Source organism: Bombus terrestris, chromosome 11 (genome assembly GCF_910591885.1).
Source record: "Bombus terrestris chromosome 11, iyBomTerr1.2, whole genome shotgun sequence".
Lineage (NCBI taxonomy): Eukaryota > Metazoa > Arthropoda > Insecta > Hymenoptera > Apidae > Bombus > Bombus terrestris.
Window position 1 is genome coordinate 1,209,893 of NC_063279.1, and position 14,773 is coordinate 1,224,665.

Sequence of the window (14,773 nt, forward strand, 5' to 3'; positions counted from 1 at the left end):
TTAAAAAAATTCGATCGCATAGGAAATGTTAAATAAGTCGCGATAAAATTAGTTTCGTCTGTGCATCAAGCTAAAAATTGTTGCACTATAGTCTCATCGTTCATACTTCTCTTAAAAACATATTTTTCATTGTCAAAGGATATTTTAGGAGTGACCAAATATCATTTATAATATACAGAAATAATCATGTTTCGTACAAAACTATACACTTAATAATAATTTCATAAATCCGTCATAAATGTACAACGTCAGCAATTGTTGGTATTCTTAACATACTTTGTACAAGAATGTAATCACAGTATAATTCGAATGTTTCATTGTTTTAGTTTCTTCGTTTTTCGATATTCATTATTCACTTTTACGATATCCGTACGAATTCCACTCTGAAAAATAAAAGAAATCGTATCAGTTTCTTGCTTTATTATATCGAAAATTTTTATTTCATCCCGATTCATTCAAGTGTTCCTTTTTTATGATCTTCTATCATATTTTAATCGACATATTTCTATTAAATCCATTTATAAGACAAAAGGATATATTTATGTCCTTTGTAAATTCTATAAAAAATGTATATTTTTAAAGAATATAAAGCATATATTTTAAGAAGACTCGAATGCAACATCGATTTTTGTCTCTATATAACGTACGACAGGAAGGAACGAATGCTTTCAATTAGGTTAATTAAATCTTACCTTTGACCTTATCTTCGTGCTGAAGCAGTATAGGATACCAATTGGCACTGGTGTAATCGATTTCCGGCAGATTGCCCCCATAGTTCTTCGGAATGTGACTAACTGGAATGTATGCATGAAGGGAGGACATCTTGTTGCCATGGAAGAACATACGTTTCTTTAGCTTATCCTTCACGAAGGGCTTGAACATCTGCCACACCATGTTGAATAGGAATGGTTGTTTTACGAAGTGTACCTACGATCGATTAGAATCGTCGACGTTATTAATCAAAAGCGTTAAAACTATACGTAAAGTAATTTCACTTCTGGGTCGATCTTATCACATACGTAATTAAATTACAGATGTTCGCGCATTTATGGGAAGGTCTAAAAGTTAGTTCCATTAATCCGGATTTTGAAGATTTTCATAATTTTTAAAATTCGAAAGTTTTTAGAATAGATTCGTTTAGGTGAAAATAGGTAGCAGTGCATTGAATTTAAAAATCCCTTTCCCATAAGAAAACTAGTGCGGTTTGTCGTGTTTTCCACCTATAGTTTTCGTTTGAATTATCAAAATCCAGAATTCATGCGTAACAACGCGCAACATTACGAGATAGTAAGAAATATTACAAAATCCTTAAATCAAAGTTATCTACGAACCTCTTTCAAACGCAGAGGCATAGCTTCTTGAATAAACGTCAACAGTTTCATACAAAAGGACGGTGTCATGCCCATCACTTGTTTCATACTTAGACCATCGAAATCCATTATGACGACAGTTCCGTATATCTGTAAATGAGGATCATTTTCTTACACGAACATAAAAGCATGTCTGAAAAGCAAGTCACGAACTACCAAAGCAAGAAATAAACTTCTCAGCTACGACTACAGTCTGTGATATTTTACATAACCATATAATCACGAGTATATTGAACGTTACAAAACCAACAGCGTTATAAAACCAGCCTGTCCGTCGACAATTTCTATCGTACTTGCCTGAGTTAGCGGCTCCCAGATGGCAAGCTGGTGAACCAAATACAACACTCGAAATATTTGATCGGCGCTGACAGCGGACGGATCCCAAGACTTTCCGCAGCTAACGACAAGTATTCTTCGATTCTTGTGATCTCTTCCTTTGATGACATTCACCACGTTGTGCTCGAGTATAGCGACTTTCTCGTCGTTTGGCATCAAATTAGACAACAGAGCTGCGTTTTTATCTTTAAACTCGGCGGTCCTCTTCATCAGCTCGTAGGCGCTCTTCGCGTAGAATTTGCATGGTCGCAGGAATATTAAAAGGAAAAAATCGTCCGTACGAAAATAGAGTGTCTCGTCGTCTGAAAATGAAAATGAGAAATTTATTAATGATTAATTTGATAAATAACGTTAAAACGTATGAAATGTATGACGAATAATATTATAGCTATTAGGATTGAAGATCTCGTAACGAAGTATAATAATATAAGGGAAATAGAAAAAGTATTAACTTTTTCTGCTCAATATAATGTGTATCAATTTTTTTTAAACACAATGTTCGTCATATTATATAATTATTATAAGTACAGCTATTATTATATCGCGGAAGAATTATATATATATACCTAGATTTATAGACTTTGTGACAAAGGTTTTTTTCATTGAAATCATCAATTTTTCCCGAACATTTGTAAAAACTTTTTCTCGATATAATATGTCCATTTTATAGATACATGAAATTACGAACTTTGATAATTACATAGAAAAAGATACGCCTCACCGATTTCAACGAACTTGGATTATGTTGTCAACGTTAACATTCGAACAATCTTTTCCTACACGTGTAACTATCGCCCGGCCCTCGTTTCCGAGATGTTGACAAAAAACTTCAATGAAATTTAATTTCCACTACACGTCATTTTACCGTATATACAATGCCATGTATATACCATATATAGATGGCTGGATTTTTATGTAATCAACTTCAACGAGTAATAAACGAAAATTTCGAACATTGATAAATTCAATCTTGTCGCTGTCAATCACAAGATTAGTAAAATCAGAGTTGGAGCCGCACAAGTATTATGATACCTTGTAACTACTACTACATGTAAATATTCCTGATCTATTCGCGCTTTATACCGTAGTAAAGCAGATTTGTTACTGCTCATTCGTATATCTTTTTTTTTCTTTTTTCTTTTGTTATAAAACTTTGACAATACTTCCAATGGTGTTTATATGATCTTTTTTTAATCTTGACCTATAAAATGTACTGACAAGAACGTTTGGTTGGAGAGAAATTGAAGCACCCTGTATACTATATAATGTATACGAAATATACTTTTGCGTACAACTAAAAGATTAAAATCCCGCGTGTTTATCATTAGGCTACATGTGACTGGCATACATATATAGATAAGCACGACTCTAATTATTAATTGTACGTAACGAATGGACAAATAAGGTATAGCGTTCATATGTCATATATCAGTTCCTATATAGATGGATTCATTGAAAATTATTTCGCACTAGCATCGCTGACCGCCTAATTGTCCAATCCATGATCCGTTCATTTTTCTTTTTTATTTATACAATATTAAAAGTGGTTGCTTATCTCATCGATGAATTCAGTTTAAGTTGGACTACGTAAAAACGCGTCTCGCTACTTCAGAACGAAGCGTAATCGTAACGTAAGCCATATCAAAGTTTTTTCCAAATAACTCGGAAAAGCGAAGATCAAGCGGTCTTGAGATAACATGTATAGAAGAAAGTTGTGTAGAATATCGATCTTGACAATATATTTCAAAATTATTAAACGCGTTGAGACGTGTCCTTTTCTATATAATTAGCCGAATTTTATAACCAATTATATACGAAACATTCTGAAAACTAAAAATCTACATAAAAGTTACAAAATACAGAGCCAGCTCATACGCATTTCATTCGTACAGCTCGCAAAAATGTTTAGACGTTTAATTATTCCTTATATCAATATTCACTGCCTTCGACGCTTTTGTTTAATATCTACAATTACATTCTCTTATCATCGTTGGAAGATACTGGCACGGGAATGTGAAGAGACAGTAAGATAAGCAGGAAATACGAAGTTGTCGAGAAACGGAGGAAACGGGTTGAAATAAAACAAATAGGGGAAAAGAAGAGGGAGAAAAGAAGGGGAATAGAAAAAAGTTAAGTTAACGTAGTGAAGATCGTCACAAAAGGTGATTAAGTTCATGCCTACGATTAGGCAAGAAACGCCTAAAAGTGTTTCGATTGTAAGCCTATGTTCACACAACTCTAAATAGCTAACTATTTTTAGTCATAGATTCTTGAATTTTAAACACAACTACTATTGCCATTGGGTATTAGTATTGCTGTTTATGCATATGTTTATACAATGAAAACCGCATGTGGCTGCAAAGACAACCGCAAAAAGTAAAAACATAAAACGGAGGAAAGCACGGTGCAAGTGTGCTTTTTGAACGAAGAAAGGATTCGTTGTTCACACTTTTCGTTAGGAAAGTGGGGCTAACGATCCGCGATGTCCATTGATTATAGCCAACGTTAATGACATTGTTCATGGGAAATAACCGCTTTTCGCATTAGGTAGATAACGCTTTCTTCGTAATTTATAAGAGCGTACAATAAACATAAGGATCGTCCATAAACCGAAAACACTTACAGGATTAGAAATTCCTTCAAATTAATAAGAATATTGAAGCTGTGAATAACGATACGTGGACCTTTGGTGGCCAGATGACGAGGGATGGTGTACGGATTATCTTACGGGACGTAACAATTGTCGTATTTTTATCCGAGTACGAGTATGCAATGATTTGAATGCGTAACACTAAGACGCATAAATATTCAATCGAGACGCTTAAGTATGCCGTTGTGACAGTTACCTAAATATACAAAATAGAAGCGATATGGTCGCTACCGTGCGAAGTGTCCTAAGTAAATAGAGATCTTGCAATTAAATTAGAAAACCTGTCTGTTAACTGTACTTGATCTTCGTTCCCAGTGCTTATTTACCATTGAGAAATTTGCTATGTCATAAGCATATATTGACAATGTACTTGTAGCACGTTTCAGAAGGTGATATAAGTTTGATTGGCTTTCAATTATTTTGTATTTATTTACTTAAATTACCGGAACTGACTCCTTCTTGCAGCAACCACTTTAATTGAGAATATTTTTAAAAATCTATAAGAACAGTGAAACAAAGTGAAAAGCTGTTTCATGCACGAAAAATTATAAAGAATATTCTATTTTTATATTATTTAGACATGTAACTAAAATACTTGTATTAGAAACATATATATGTTAAATTTTATTTAACAATTAAATCTTCTAAAAATGTATAAAAATCTGCAGTCGAATAATGAAACAAATGATCGATTATCGACTAGATTTTCATAACTAGTAAAAGAGTTCTAATCTTCCATTAGATCCATAGATGCAAATCTTCGGAACGCTCTATTGAATTTTATGAAATTATTCGAACACGCGCACAAGTTGTTCAATAATATCCCCTTATAATTCGTTCGATTCATCCAATTCAATATAGAAACTATATTTCACTCGGGAAATAATTTTCATTTCATCAGTCACGACAGTAGTGGAAGATCGAACTGTCCTCGCGTGCTCACAGCGAAACCTCTTCCGTAAAAAATTGCCCCGGTATTCCTTGTTAAGGAAATTGCGACTCATCTGCGACTCATTCCTGAAGTTCCAGGAACGGAACAGGACAAGCGATCAAAATGAAAAAGGAACTTTATTACGTATGCTGAATTACGTTTAAAAAATTATGCTTTCATCGATAGACTTCTAGCTACCAATAAACGAAAAAGTCATTGCAATGCTATCATCCGATATATCAAATTCCAATTTGCACAAAACTGCTTGCTTGCGCTCGATCTCTAACAAAAACTATAATTATACTTTATCTCCAATGATCAAAGAAACTTTTAAACAGACCGAGATAACAGTGATAAATTCCTAGTCTACAGTGGATATTATCCGCAAATAAATTACGCGAAGATAAACTAGGCGAATTCTATTGCGAATCTATTAAAATTTAAACTACATAATCAGTCCTACCAGAGTTTGCTGTATGTTTTTTAGTGACGAGAATTTGAAAGTCTCTCATAAAAATAGCGGTCAATTCGTTCTGTGTTGTGTCGAATATTACGTTATAAGTAGGGTCGTCGCAATTTTTCCACCGTACTATGTCACAACGGTATTTTCAACACAGTGTGTTGTAAGACGTTCGAGTATATTTCCTTATTCCCTAAATGATAAAGTAATATGTACCAACTTTTAAAGTTGCACAACATTCTCGCATAGACCGAGTGACTGCCAAAAGTTTTTAACCAGAACGTAATTCCGTTTCAGCAATATTCGCAACTGCTTAAAGATAAGAAGAAGCTTGTTCTATACCCTTTGGCAAGTATTCTCTCTTTGCATATTTGGCCAATATTAATATATCGAATTGGATCGATCTAATTTACGAAGAAAAAGTATAAAACAAAGAGTATCAATGTTTTTCCGTCGGCACTATTTCTGGCATTGATGACACGGTTCTATCCATACAACGAGAATCTTATCTTCGATATACAGGTCTCTTTACCTCTCAGCGTCAAGGGTCAAGGTACACGATATTATCAATACAGATTTAATCAATTGTATTACCAACGATCTTTGATCATTTTCATCCTGGTACCTGCTGTGTTGACTGTATTTATCAACGTTCAAGAATTGTGAAACACAGACAGCGTTTAAACGAAAACTCGAGCGCTACTGTACAGCTACACCGATAAGCTCTTATCGAAGAGGCGATGATGACCGTCAGTGAACGTTCTGATGCACTCGGAGCTGACTAGAATAACGTGAATTCTTTGAATATGTTAAAATATCTCGTATACTTTTCTTAATTCTGTACACTTTCAAAGATATTTCGATATTTTTCCACCTCTTTTCGATATCTATTGAAATTAACTGGAATTGATAAAAATTTTGCAAATAAATTATTAAAAATCAACAGTTTTCTTTTTTCGATTGTTAAAGAAAAGGCGTCTTCGTGAATTGATTTACACCGTCTACTGAATATTGATTTTCATTTAAATTTAAAATGTTGCGAACATTGCGTTTTTACATATTATAGCAATGAACGTGCGAACAAACAACGTTAATCGTTATATAAAACGTGCTATATCTATCACATTTATACAAATTTTATTGCATAACAGAGAATATTATTAAAACAATTGGAAATAAAAGTCGAATCTAGAAACGAAGTGGCTATCGTGTATGACATATTTTTGAAGTTTCTTATGAACTGTGTGTTTGTTATGCGCATTATCGCCAGTTAGTTGTTTTCTTAAACATAAGATAATTTCTCAATATAGTATAGATGACAATGGAAAGAAAAACAAATCCAGCATATAGTACGTAATGTTTTCGACCGACTTCGTTTATTAAAAAATCTGAAGCGAGATAGTCGATCGAACTTACGCAAAATGTCAAATATCTTTGTTCGGCAACGGCTACGTAACTCGACGTCAAAATGTAATGGTTCACCTGTTTACGAGCGTTGGTGGCCACGAAGATTAAGATCGCTTTCATCGATTTATCGTATCGATTAGTAGAAGCTTCACATCGAGGTAAATAATCTTTGACTTTTCGCATAAAAGAAAACTATCGCATCGTGCGTCTAACATTCTTCCCTTAAGAGACGAAAGTTTCAAGGCGAAGATAAAATTTTAGAGCACGGATATCTTACATTTCCCTATTAGATCGCTGCCAATTTTTTATTAATATCGAAAACTAATAGATTTCGCTAAAACCCTAACCAACTGTCAAATACCGAAAACAAAAATATTCTGTAAACTCTTACAGAATCCATCATCGCGTTAAAGAAAAATAGCGACAGAATTACATGAGAAAACATTTCGAAATTAAACATGTGATAAAGCCAGAAGTAAAGACGATCAGCAAAAAGAACATCGAAAGAAATTTGCTGGAAACTCACCCTCGATATATTTCTTTAAAGCTGCGAGTCCCTCCTTTATGTTATTCTCGGTCTCCCGGAGCTCTTTTTCAGCGACAGCCAGGGCTTCCGGTCCCGGTGGCGTTGTATCCAACTCAAACGACATACTTCTGCTTAATATTCCCAACAGTATATGGAATGTCTAACAACCGACAAAACGATCCTCACAGCAGGACAACCACGATATATCTGTGACCTGATATATCTTGCACGAGAAGAAGTCCACCATCTCAGTCCAATCTTTGACCGCTCAAAGTCCAATCGGTACGCAGCGACGACGGTCCGATTTTATGACTCTTCCGCCAGTTGATTTCGTGTCGCTTAATGTACACTGTACACTGAAACCGAGGCACATTGAACGCGCGTCACTTGATAAAACTGCCACCCGGAAACGTAGTGATCGCGTACACCGGCGAGTCATCGATTGATAAGCAGCGGTCGAACGGAGGAACCGATCGTCTATTATATTTATATCAGAGCAATACGAAATAATTTCAGTCGCCATATTGAACAGTGACTGTTACGTCCGGTGACTCTCTACGGTCGAGGCGTTCACCACTCATGCACATATAATTAATCGGATAGCAATAATCCTAAGGAACTCTCATAAAACGAGACCTTTTGATTAATCGTTGAGTCCGTCAATTGGCATAAGACATTTTCGACTCAAAAGGTTTCTTATAGTTGTTGCTCCATCGGATAAAAATAGGAGAAATGGGTTTATATATATAATATAGATATGGCTTTTCTCATGTTTCCCAGGATTCCACCCGCAAGATACCAGTGGTAGGGCAATCGCCACCGAATAACAGTTTTCCTTTGCGATAACATCGTCACCGGACTTCGCTTAATCTTCAACTAGAGATCAGTCGACATCTCTTTACCGGATTTCCACCCGTCAATCATCCATCTACCTCTCTTATACCTTACGCGACAGCATAAATATCTTCTGTACATAGTTGTTGGAAACCTGTTTACAGCAGTGTTATACTCACTCAACCACCCCTATTATCCTAAGATAAATAAGATGGTCGACCTGTTCGTGGCGTTGATTATTCGAATCGAAACGGGAATTTACGACTCACGTTGACGCGCTTCCTCGCGATCGCGTCTCTCCGTAACTGATCGAAAAAACAGTGACCATTGTTACGACGATATCGAGAGTGAGTCTGCGATTGAGTTGAACTATATAATCTTATCTGTAAAATGACGAAAAAAGGAAATTTTCTAAATTTCCTATTAACCAGAATGGTTGTAAAAATGAGGTTTCTTCAGCCTTTTTTTACTTAAATCTGACCTCATCGTTACGTGGGATACACGAGGATGAATTTAGAATTGGAATGGAGTTGGAAGCTGAGGCAATGAGATTTCGGAATTTTCTTCGAAATTGGTTGCGTTAGAAAATGAACGAAGGTTCCATATAAATATAGACATTTCGAGCCTTTTCTACTTTGTCGAGAAAAACAGAATTTATTAAAGAAGCTAATTTTGGAATTTTCGTCGCTTGAAACTAGTTGCATCGTGAAGAAGAATCGAATAATGAAAAGCGGATAGAAAAATTGATCTTTTAGGTATTCTTCGCTTAAAATTGAACGCGTAGTTGATTACGTTAAAATAAATATAATTGTAATTACGAACAAAGCAAATTAAAAATCATCTTCAATTAAGACTAACTGCATTTTCGAATAAATGTACATTTTAAGATTGGTAATAGTTGCGGCATCTTTTGTTTCTGATCTTACTTGGGGGTAAGAGATAAAGAGATGCGAAGAAAGGTTTGAAAGTAATTGAATATTGAATATTGAAAGCATTTTGTTTAAAACTGGTGACACATTACGTAAAGAGTTGACTTCTTGAAGCAACGAGCTTCACAATCGCACGAAGATACAAGAATCATCAAAGATGACCAAAAGCTCAATTTCTTCGGATGTAAGAGGATTATCTGAAAACATATTAAGATCGTAAGATTTATACTTTTAAATTCTATGTATTTGAAACTCATGACGCGCATTTATGAAGATTTGTGCATAGTAAACATTAACCGTTATCACATGTCGTTCTCGATTCACGAACGATACATGATTTTGTTAAAAAGCAACTATTGAAGAAATATTCTCTAAAATTCGCATTTTATTAAAGAAACTACAATTGTAGTAAAAGCGTAGTAGAAAGTTTTAATACAATTAACACAGTATATATCGATACGTGCGTCCTTTGATTTATCCAACGAACGAATGCATATTCTTGGTAAAACGACGATTTCTTTTTCTTCCAAGAAACGATAAGTTATAATGTTTACTACACGTATAATTATAATCGCTAATATATAATACGCTCTTATAATATTTTCATAATTTACTTCTTAATCAAGTAGATACAATAGTAATGAAACCGAATGGTGATGAAATGAACGATAATTTCGCGTTCAAAAATACGCAGAAAATTTTTGTTATAGAACGATTCCAACATAATATTCTTTAGCAATATGTTACAGTCATTTATGATAGTTTTCCATGAATTGTGAATATCCGAGCAGCGAAATAGGTCACGATTAAAGTCCAACACTTTATGTATTCCTTCGATTCAAAATAACGAATTAACTGTGTTTCCATCTTCATAACAAGTTACAACAACTAAAATCAGATATCGAATAGCAGAAAAAGAAACAAACTGCGACCGCAATCCGAAAACAAAATAGCCATCCCAGTAGAACGAAGACTTCGATGTTGCAATCACGACTTGAAGATGGAACGTTGTATATATTTTGAAGCTTTTTGTTATGTCGTTGTTAAGGTAATGTATCACTTTATTCCTTGTAATTATTATAGTCAGATTACGTTGATCGATTGATATTTTTACTTTGCATTAATTGTGACATTAATTAGTCGTTTATAAATGAAAGAAGATATCGAATGGAAGAAAAGCGTACGTTATAGTTCTATTATGTATTTTGGCATACGTATTTATTTATTTATGGAGGACTGATAGCCACATAAATGCATTGAATGTACGTAATATACAGAAACATATATCCTAAACGTCATAGATCGTAATTCTTGAATTGTGTTAACAATAACATGAATTTACACGAGGTTCGTTGTTCAAAAAATAATTTCTTTATTTAGAGGTCGTCTACTTTTTTACATTTACATTTACGTTTGCATTTACATTTACCAGGACTAACCGAAATCAACTTATCTTTGTTGTTAATCTTAATTAATTAAAAAATTTCCTAATCGCAAATGTTTCTTCATTTTTTCTGTTTTCGAAATCGACGCTACGATTCTTTTACTTCTAGCTCAAACATGGAATAATCATATGAATCATAATCATTACGAATTATTGCATTGCATTATTCAGATTACGCAAACATATCATCCATTTTAAATTCTACTTGGAATTAACAGGCTTGTATAGATTTTACATATTTCATCCATTTTTTCGTGTTTGTATATATTGACTTGCCAATAAAAAACGTGTAAATAAGAAAATGCTTCTCGTAAATAGAATTATATCGTGAAAAATTGTATTTCTATATTTTTCCTATAATATAGCGTTTTCGAAAATAGCTTTCTTGTATTTTAAAACACCAGATCGATGTAGAGCGATTTTCGAATTTTCATTTCGAGCGAAAATTATAAATCATGTTCTTCGTTCTTGCAAATATAAGTAGATGATCAAAGGGTTAAAGACTATATTAAACTTACCGCATTCACATTTGCATATATACATATCTGCATTGTGCAGCACGTGACCAAATACGTGCAAAGAAACTTTTCTCTTCACAGTGTTTGGTAATGCAATCAAATCGATTGTTTACTTTAAAGTAAACTGAGTATCACATTTTTATACCATTATCCGGAATTCCATGTTATAAAGCGGAGTTAATTTTATCTTTTGACTACTTAAATTCATGTCTTTACCTACAAACAGAAAAAATATAATTATATTATTACGATATCAATTTTATTAAAAGAGTCGTAAGATCAAGCTTTTATCAACTACTGAATTAATTTACATTTACCGATAAAATATCAAAGAAATCGATTGTTTCGTGTGAAGGTAAAATTCGCTCACAGGACGCTCTGTTTCCGAGGAAAGTAAATTTGTGAATTTATTTTGTTAAAAATGAAGTCTTAGGTGGACAAATCTTATTCTACATTATCTTCACAAATAGAGTGACCTCCTGTCGATTATTTAATCCTGTCCAAGTCGGAATTAGCCATGCTCAAGTATACTTGATAGATTTCCGAACTCGATTTTCTCGAAAATTAAGCCGAAAATGAAAAAGAATTCATTCTATATATCTTTTTTATTTTTCCACGAGGAATCACGCTTTTACATGTTATTCGCTCGGACCAGGTATGTACCGCAATGTCGATATCATATCGACGACGGCGAATGCTGTATTTAAATTTGCACCATGCTCGTAGATGGTGCTGTATGCACATACGGTGAATTCTCTATGTACGTCTCAAACGTGTAACGTTGTTAAGTTCCATAAAGCCGTGTGTATGCGTCAAACGAGGAAGACGAGACAACGAAAGAGAAAGACGGGCAATCGTTCTTGCTACGACTCTACGATCGTTGTTTTTTCCGTGTGTCGCCGTGTTCGCGACATTTATCCACACTTGCATTGTTCGTTATTTCCTTTGGCGTCCAAGTCGACCAAAAGGAGGTTGTAGTAGGGCGCCGTGGCCCGAATTTTATTAACTAACGACACCATGTCGGAGGATCAAGTCAAATCTCCGATCGACGGTATTCTTCCGTTTTTACAAAGCGTAAGTAACGAAAATTTTACTTTCATTTTTACTACGTAAGTTTCGTTTTATTCGTCCACGACTGATGCCCCTTAATTTATTTTGTTCTCTGGACGTATTCAAGTTTTTGAAAGGACGTTGCTTATTTCCCTTTCGTTCTAGATCACTTTCATTTTCAGTACCGCCGGCAAAAAAAGTATCAATGTAAAAATACTGACACAAATGTCAACCATTTCAGTCGGTGATGTGATTATTATACCTGCATTTTTCAAGAATTTATTTCGTTATTCGGTCTCGTTTGTACGGCTTGACTTGGGTTTGCTCGCAATAGCAGCTATGAAATACAGAATAAATATTAACCATTGACCGATATTTTCGCCGAGAATTTATTTTTGGTGCATGCATCACTGTTTGCTTATTCGATGCACGGCTTACAGGCCGTTTTTTCCGTCTCATTTCTAGATACGGATAAATTATAGGCCCGGTTTTATATGTCAATCATCAAAGTGACATGTTCCCGCGTTCATTCGTTAAACGTGATTTGGCAGTATATCTATTACACACGAACAGCAGACTCACGTTATTTAATATATATGTACAATGCGATAATATATAAATGTGCAATTATAGATATGTATATTAAATCGTAACTATGTAAAAAGTATTTTTGTCTTATTTTCTTAACAACTTGCTGGTATTTTATATACCTGATTGTTATTAGATATTTTTGTTTCATTATATAACATATACCATTGTAAAGAGCATATAAACAAGTAATTTACGTATTTGAATTAAATTATAATTCATTGAAGAATTGAATTAAACAGATTGAATGGCGGGATCCATGGCTTGCATTATTGTTAACTTTCCATATTGCTGTCACAATGACTGCGTTAATGACAAGAAACCATGCCAATTTTCAAATTATGTTATTCCTTGCTCTGTGTAAGTATATTTCGTATTAAAAATAATTTATCTACTGTACATAGTTATTGCAATGAAGCGTTCATGTTGCAGTACTTTTGGTATATTTCTCTGAAAGCATCAATGAAGTTGCTGCATCTAACTGGATGTAAGAATCTTTAAGTTATTAAGAATTATCATATTATTTTGATAAGTATTTGAGATAACATATTTATTTGATTTTAATAGGTTGTTCTCAAGGCAACAATATTTTGATTCCAATGGGCTCTTTATATCTGTAGTGTTCTCTGTGCCTATCTTGATGAATTGCATGATTATGATCGTAAGTAGATAAAAATGTCGTTTAACGTTTAAAACAAACATATATACATATATTTTTTTAATAGTATGTATTGTTTCCTCGATTCTCATCTTTAGGCAAGCTGGCTTTATCAATCTAGTCAATTAATGACCAGTTTGAAGAGAGCACAATTGAGGCAACAAGCAAGGAACCGGGAAATAGAAGATGAATCTGTGAACACAAATGGAACAGTTGTAAGAGAAAAGCAAGAATAACATTCTAGTCCAATAATAAGAATGGAAAACACAAAATATAAAAATGTAAATTACATACTATGAAACAAGCATTGGCTTGTTTTTACCTCAAATAGGGTAGTATATAACAGCATTGTAAAATTTGGCGAATATTCAACATAGCATTTTTTTAAAACGTTACTGCCGACATAATCATTACTGTCATTCATATTGAAATTGACTAGCTCCACCGTCGGTTGATTGTCTCCAATATTATGTCGTGTATATATAATGATTAGGACATGAATTCAGAAGCTTGCAAATAATTTATTTATTCAAAATCAACGATGTGCTAAATTGCGGCATGGCACGCAATTTGAAAATTACAAGATATTATATAATTCTCGAGAGAATACTGTTATCTTATATTAAGGTACATTCCAACGGTTCTCTGCTTTTAGTTTAACGTTGAAATATTCATTATGGATCAGTGTTCTTAAAACATTACCGGTGTACTTACTATTGTAACACATATTGCTTATTGCGAAAACTGATAAAAAAAGGCATAATTACATAATAATGGCTCTAGATATATGTATAAGTATGTATGTATGTGTGAATGAGTATAATTTTCTCAGAACCGAAATCTTGGAAGATGTAACGAATATATTATATCTACAGTTAAGAATTTCTTGTGTTGTACATTTGTGTAAATGAACAATTTCTTGCCGTTGCAATATTTAACGCGTGATTGAATATAAGTAATAAAATATTTCTTCTTAATATAGTGTATTTCTCTTTTGTTGTATCAATTTTCTATCAATAATGTCATTATTTGTTTTCAAACGTAATTTTGATATATCCACATATTATCGTAG

At 33.7% G+C, this 14,773-nt stretch overlaps 2 protein-coding genes across 2 annotated transcripts; one reads left to right on the forward strand and one right to left on the reverse strand.

Moving 5' to 3' along the window:
• Window positions 1–142: 142 nt before the first annotated feature.
• Window positions 143–8,047, reverse strand: LOC100650933 (clavesin-1). Its single transcript, XM_003398674.4, has 5 exons — window positions 7,681–8,047; window positions 1,668–2,008; window positions 1,332–1,460; window positions 693–927; window positions 143–383 (listed from the first exon to the last, which is right to left on the reverse strand). Exons 1-5 carry the CDS (start codon window positions 7,802–7,804, stop codon window positions 349–351), a joined length of 864 nt encoding a protein of 287 aa, XP_003398722.1. The 5' UTR covers window positions 7,805–8,047; the 3' UTR covers window positions 143–348.
• Window positions 8,048–12,174: 4,127 nt separating this feature from the next.
• Window positions 12,175–14,678, forward strand: LOC100650818 (transmembrane protein 18). Its single transcript, XM_003398673.4, has 5 exons — window positions 12,175–12,479; window positions 13,286–13,403; window positions 13,476–13,530; window positions 13,611–13,704; window positions 13,800–14,678. The coding sequence occupies exons 1-5, from the start codon at window positions 12,423–12,425 to the stop codon at window positions 13,935–13,937; spliced, it is 462 nt and encodes a 153-aa protein (XP_003398721.1). The 5' UTR covers window positions 12,175–12,422; the 3' UTR covers window positions 13,938–14,678.
• The last annotated feature ends 95 nt before the right edge of the window (window positions 14,679–14,773 follow it).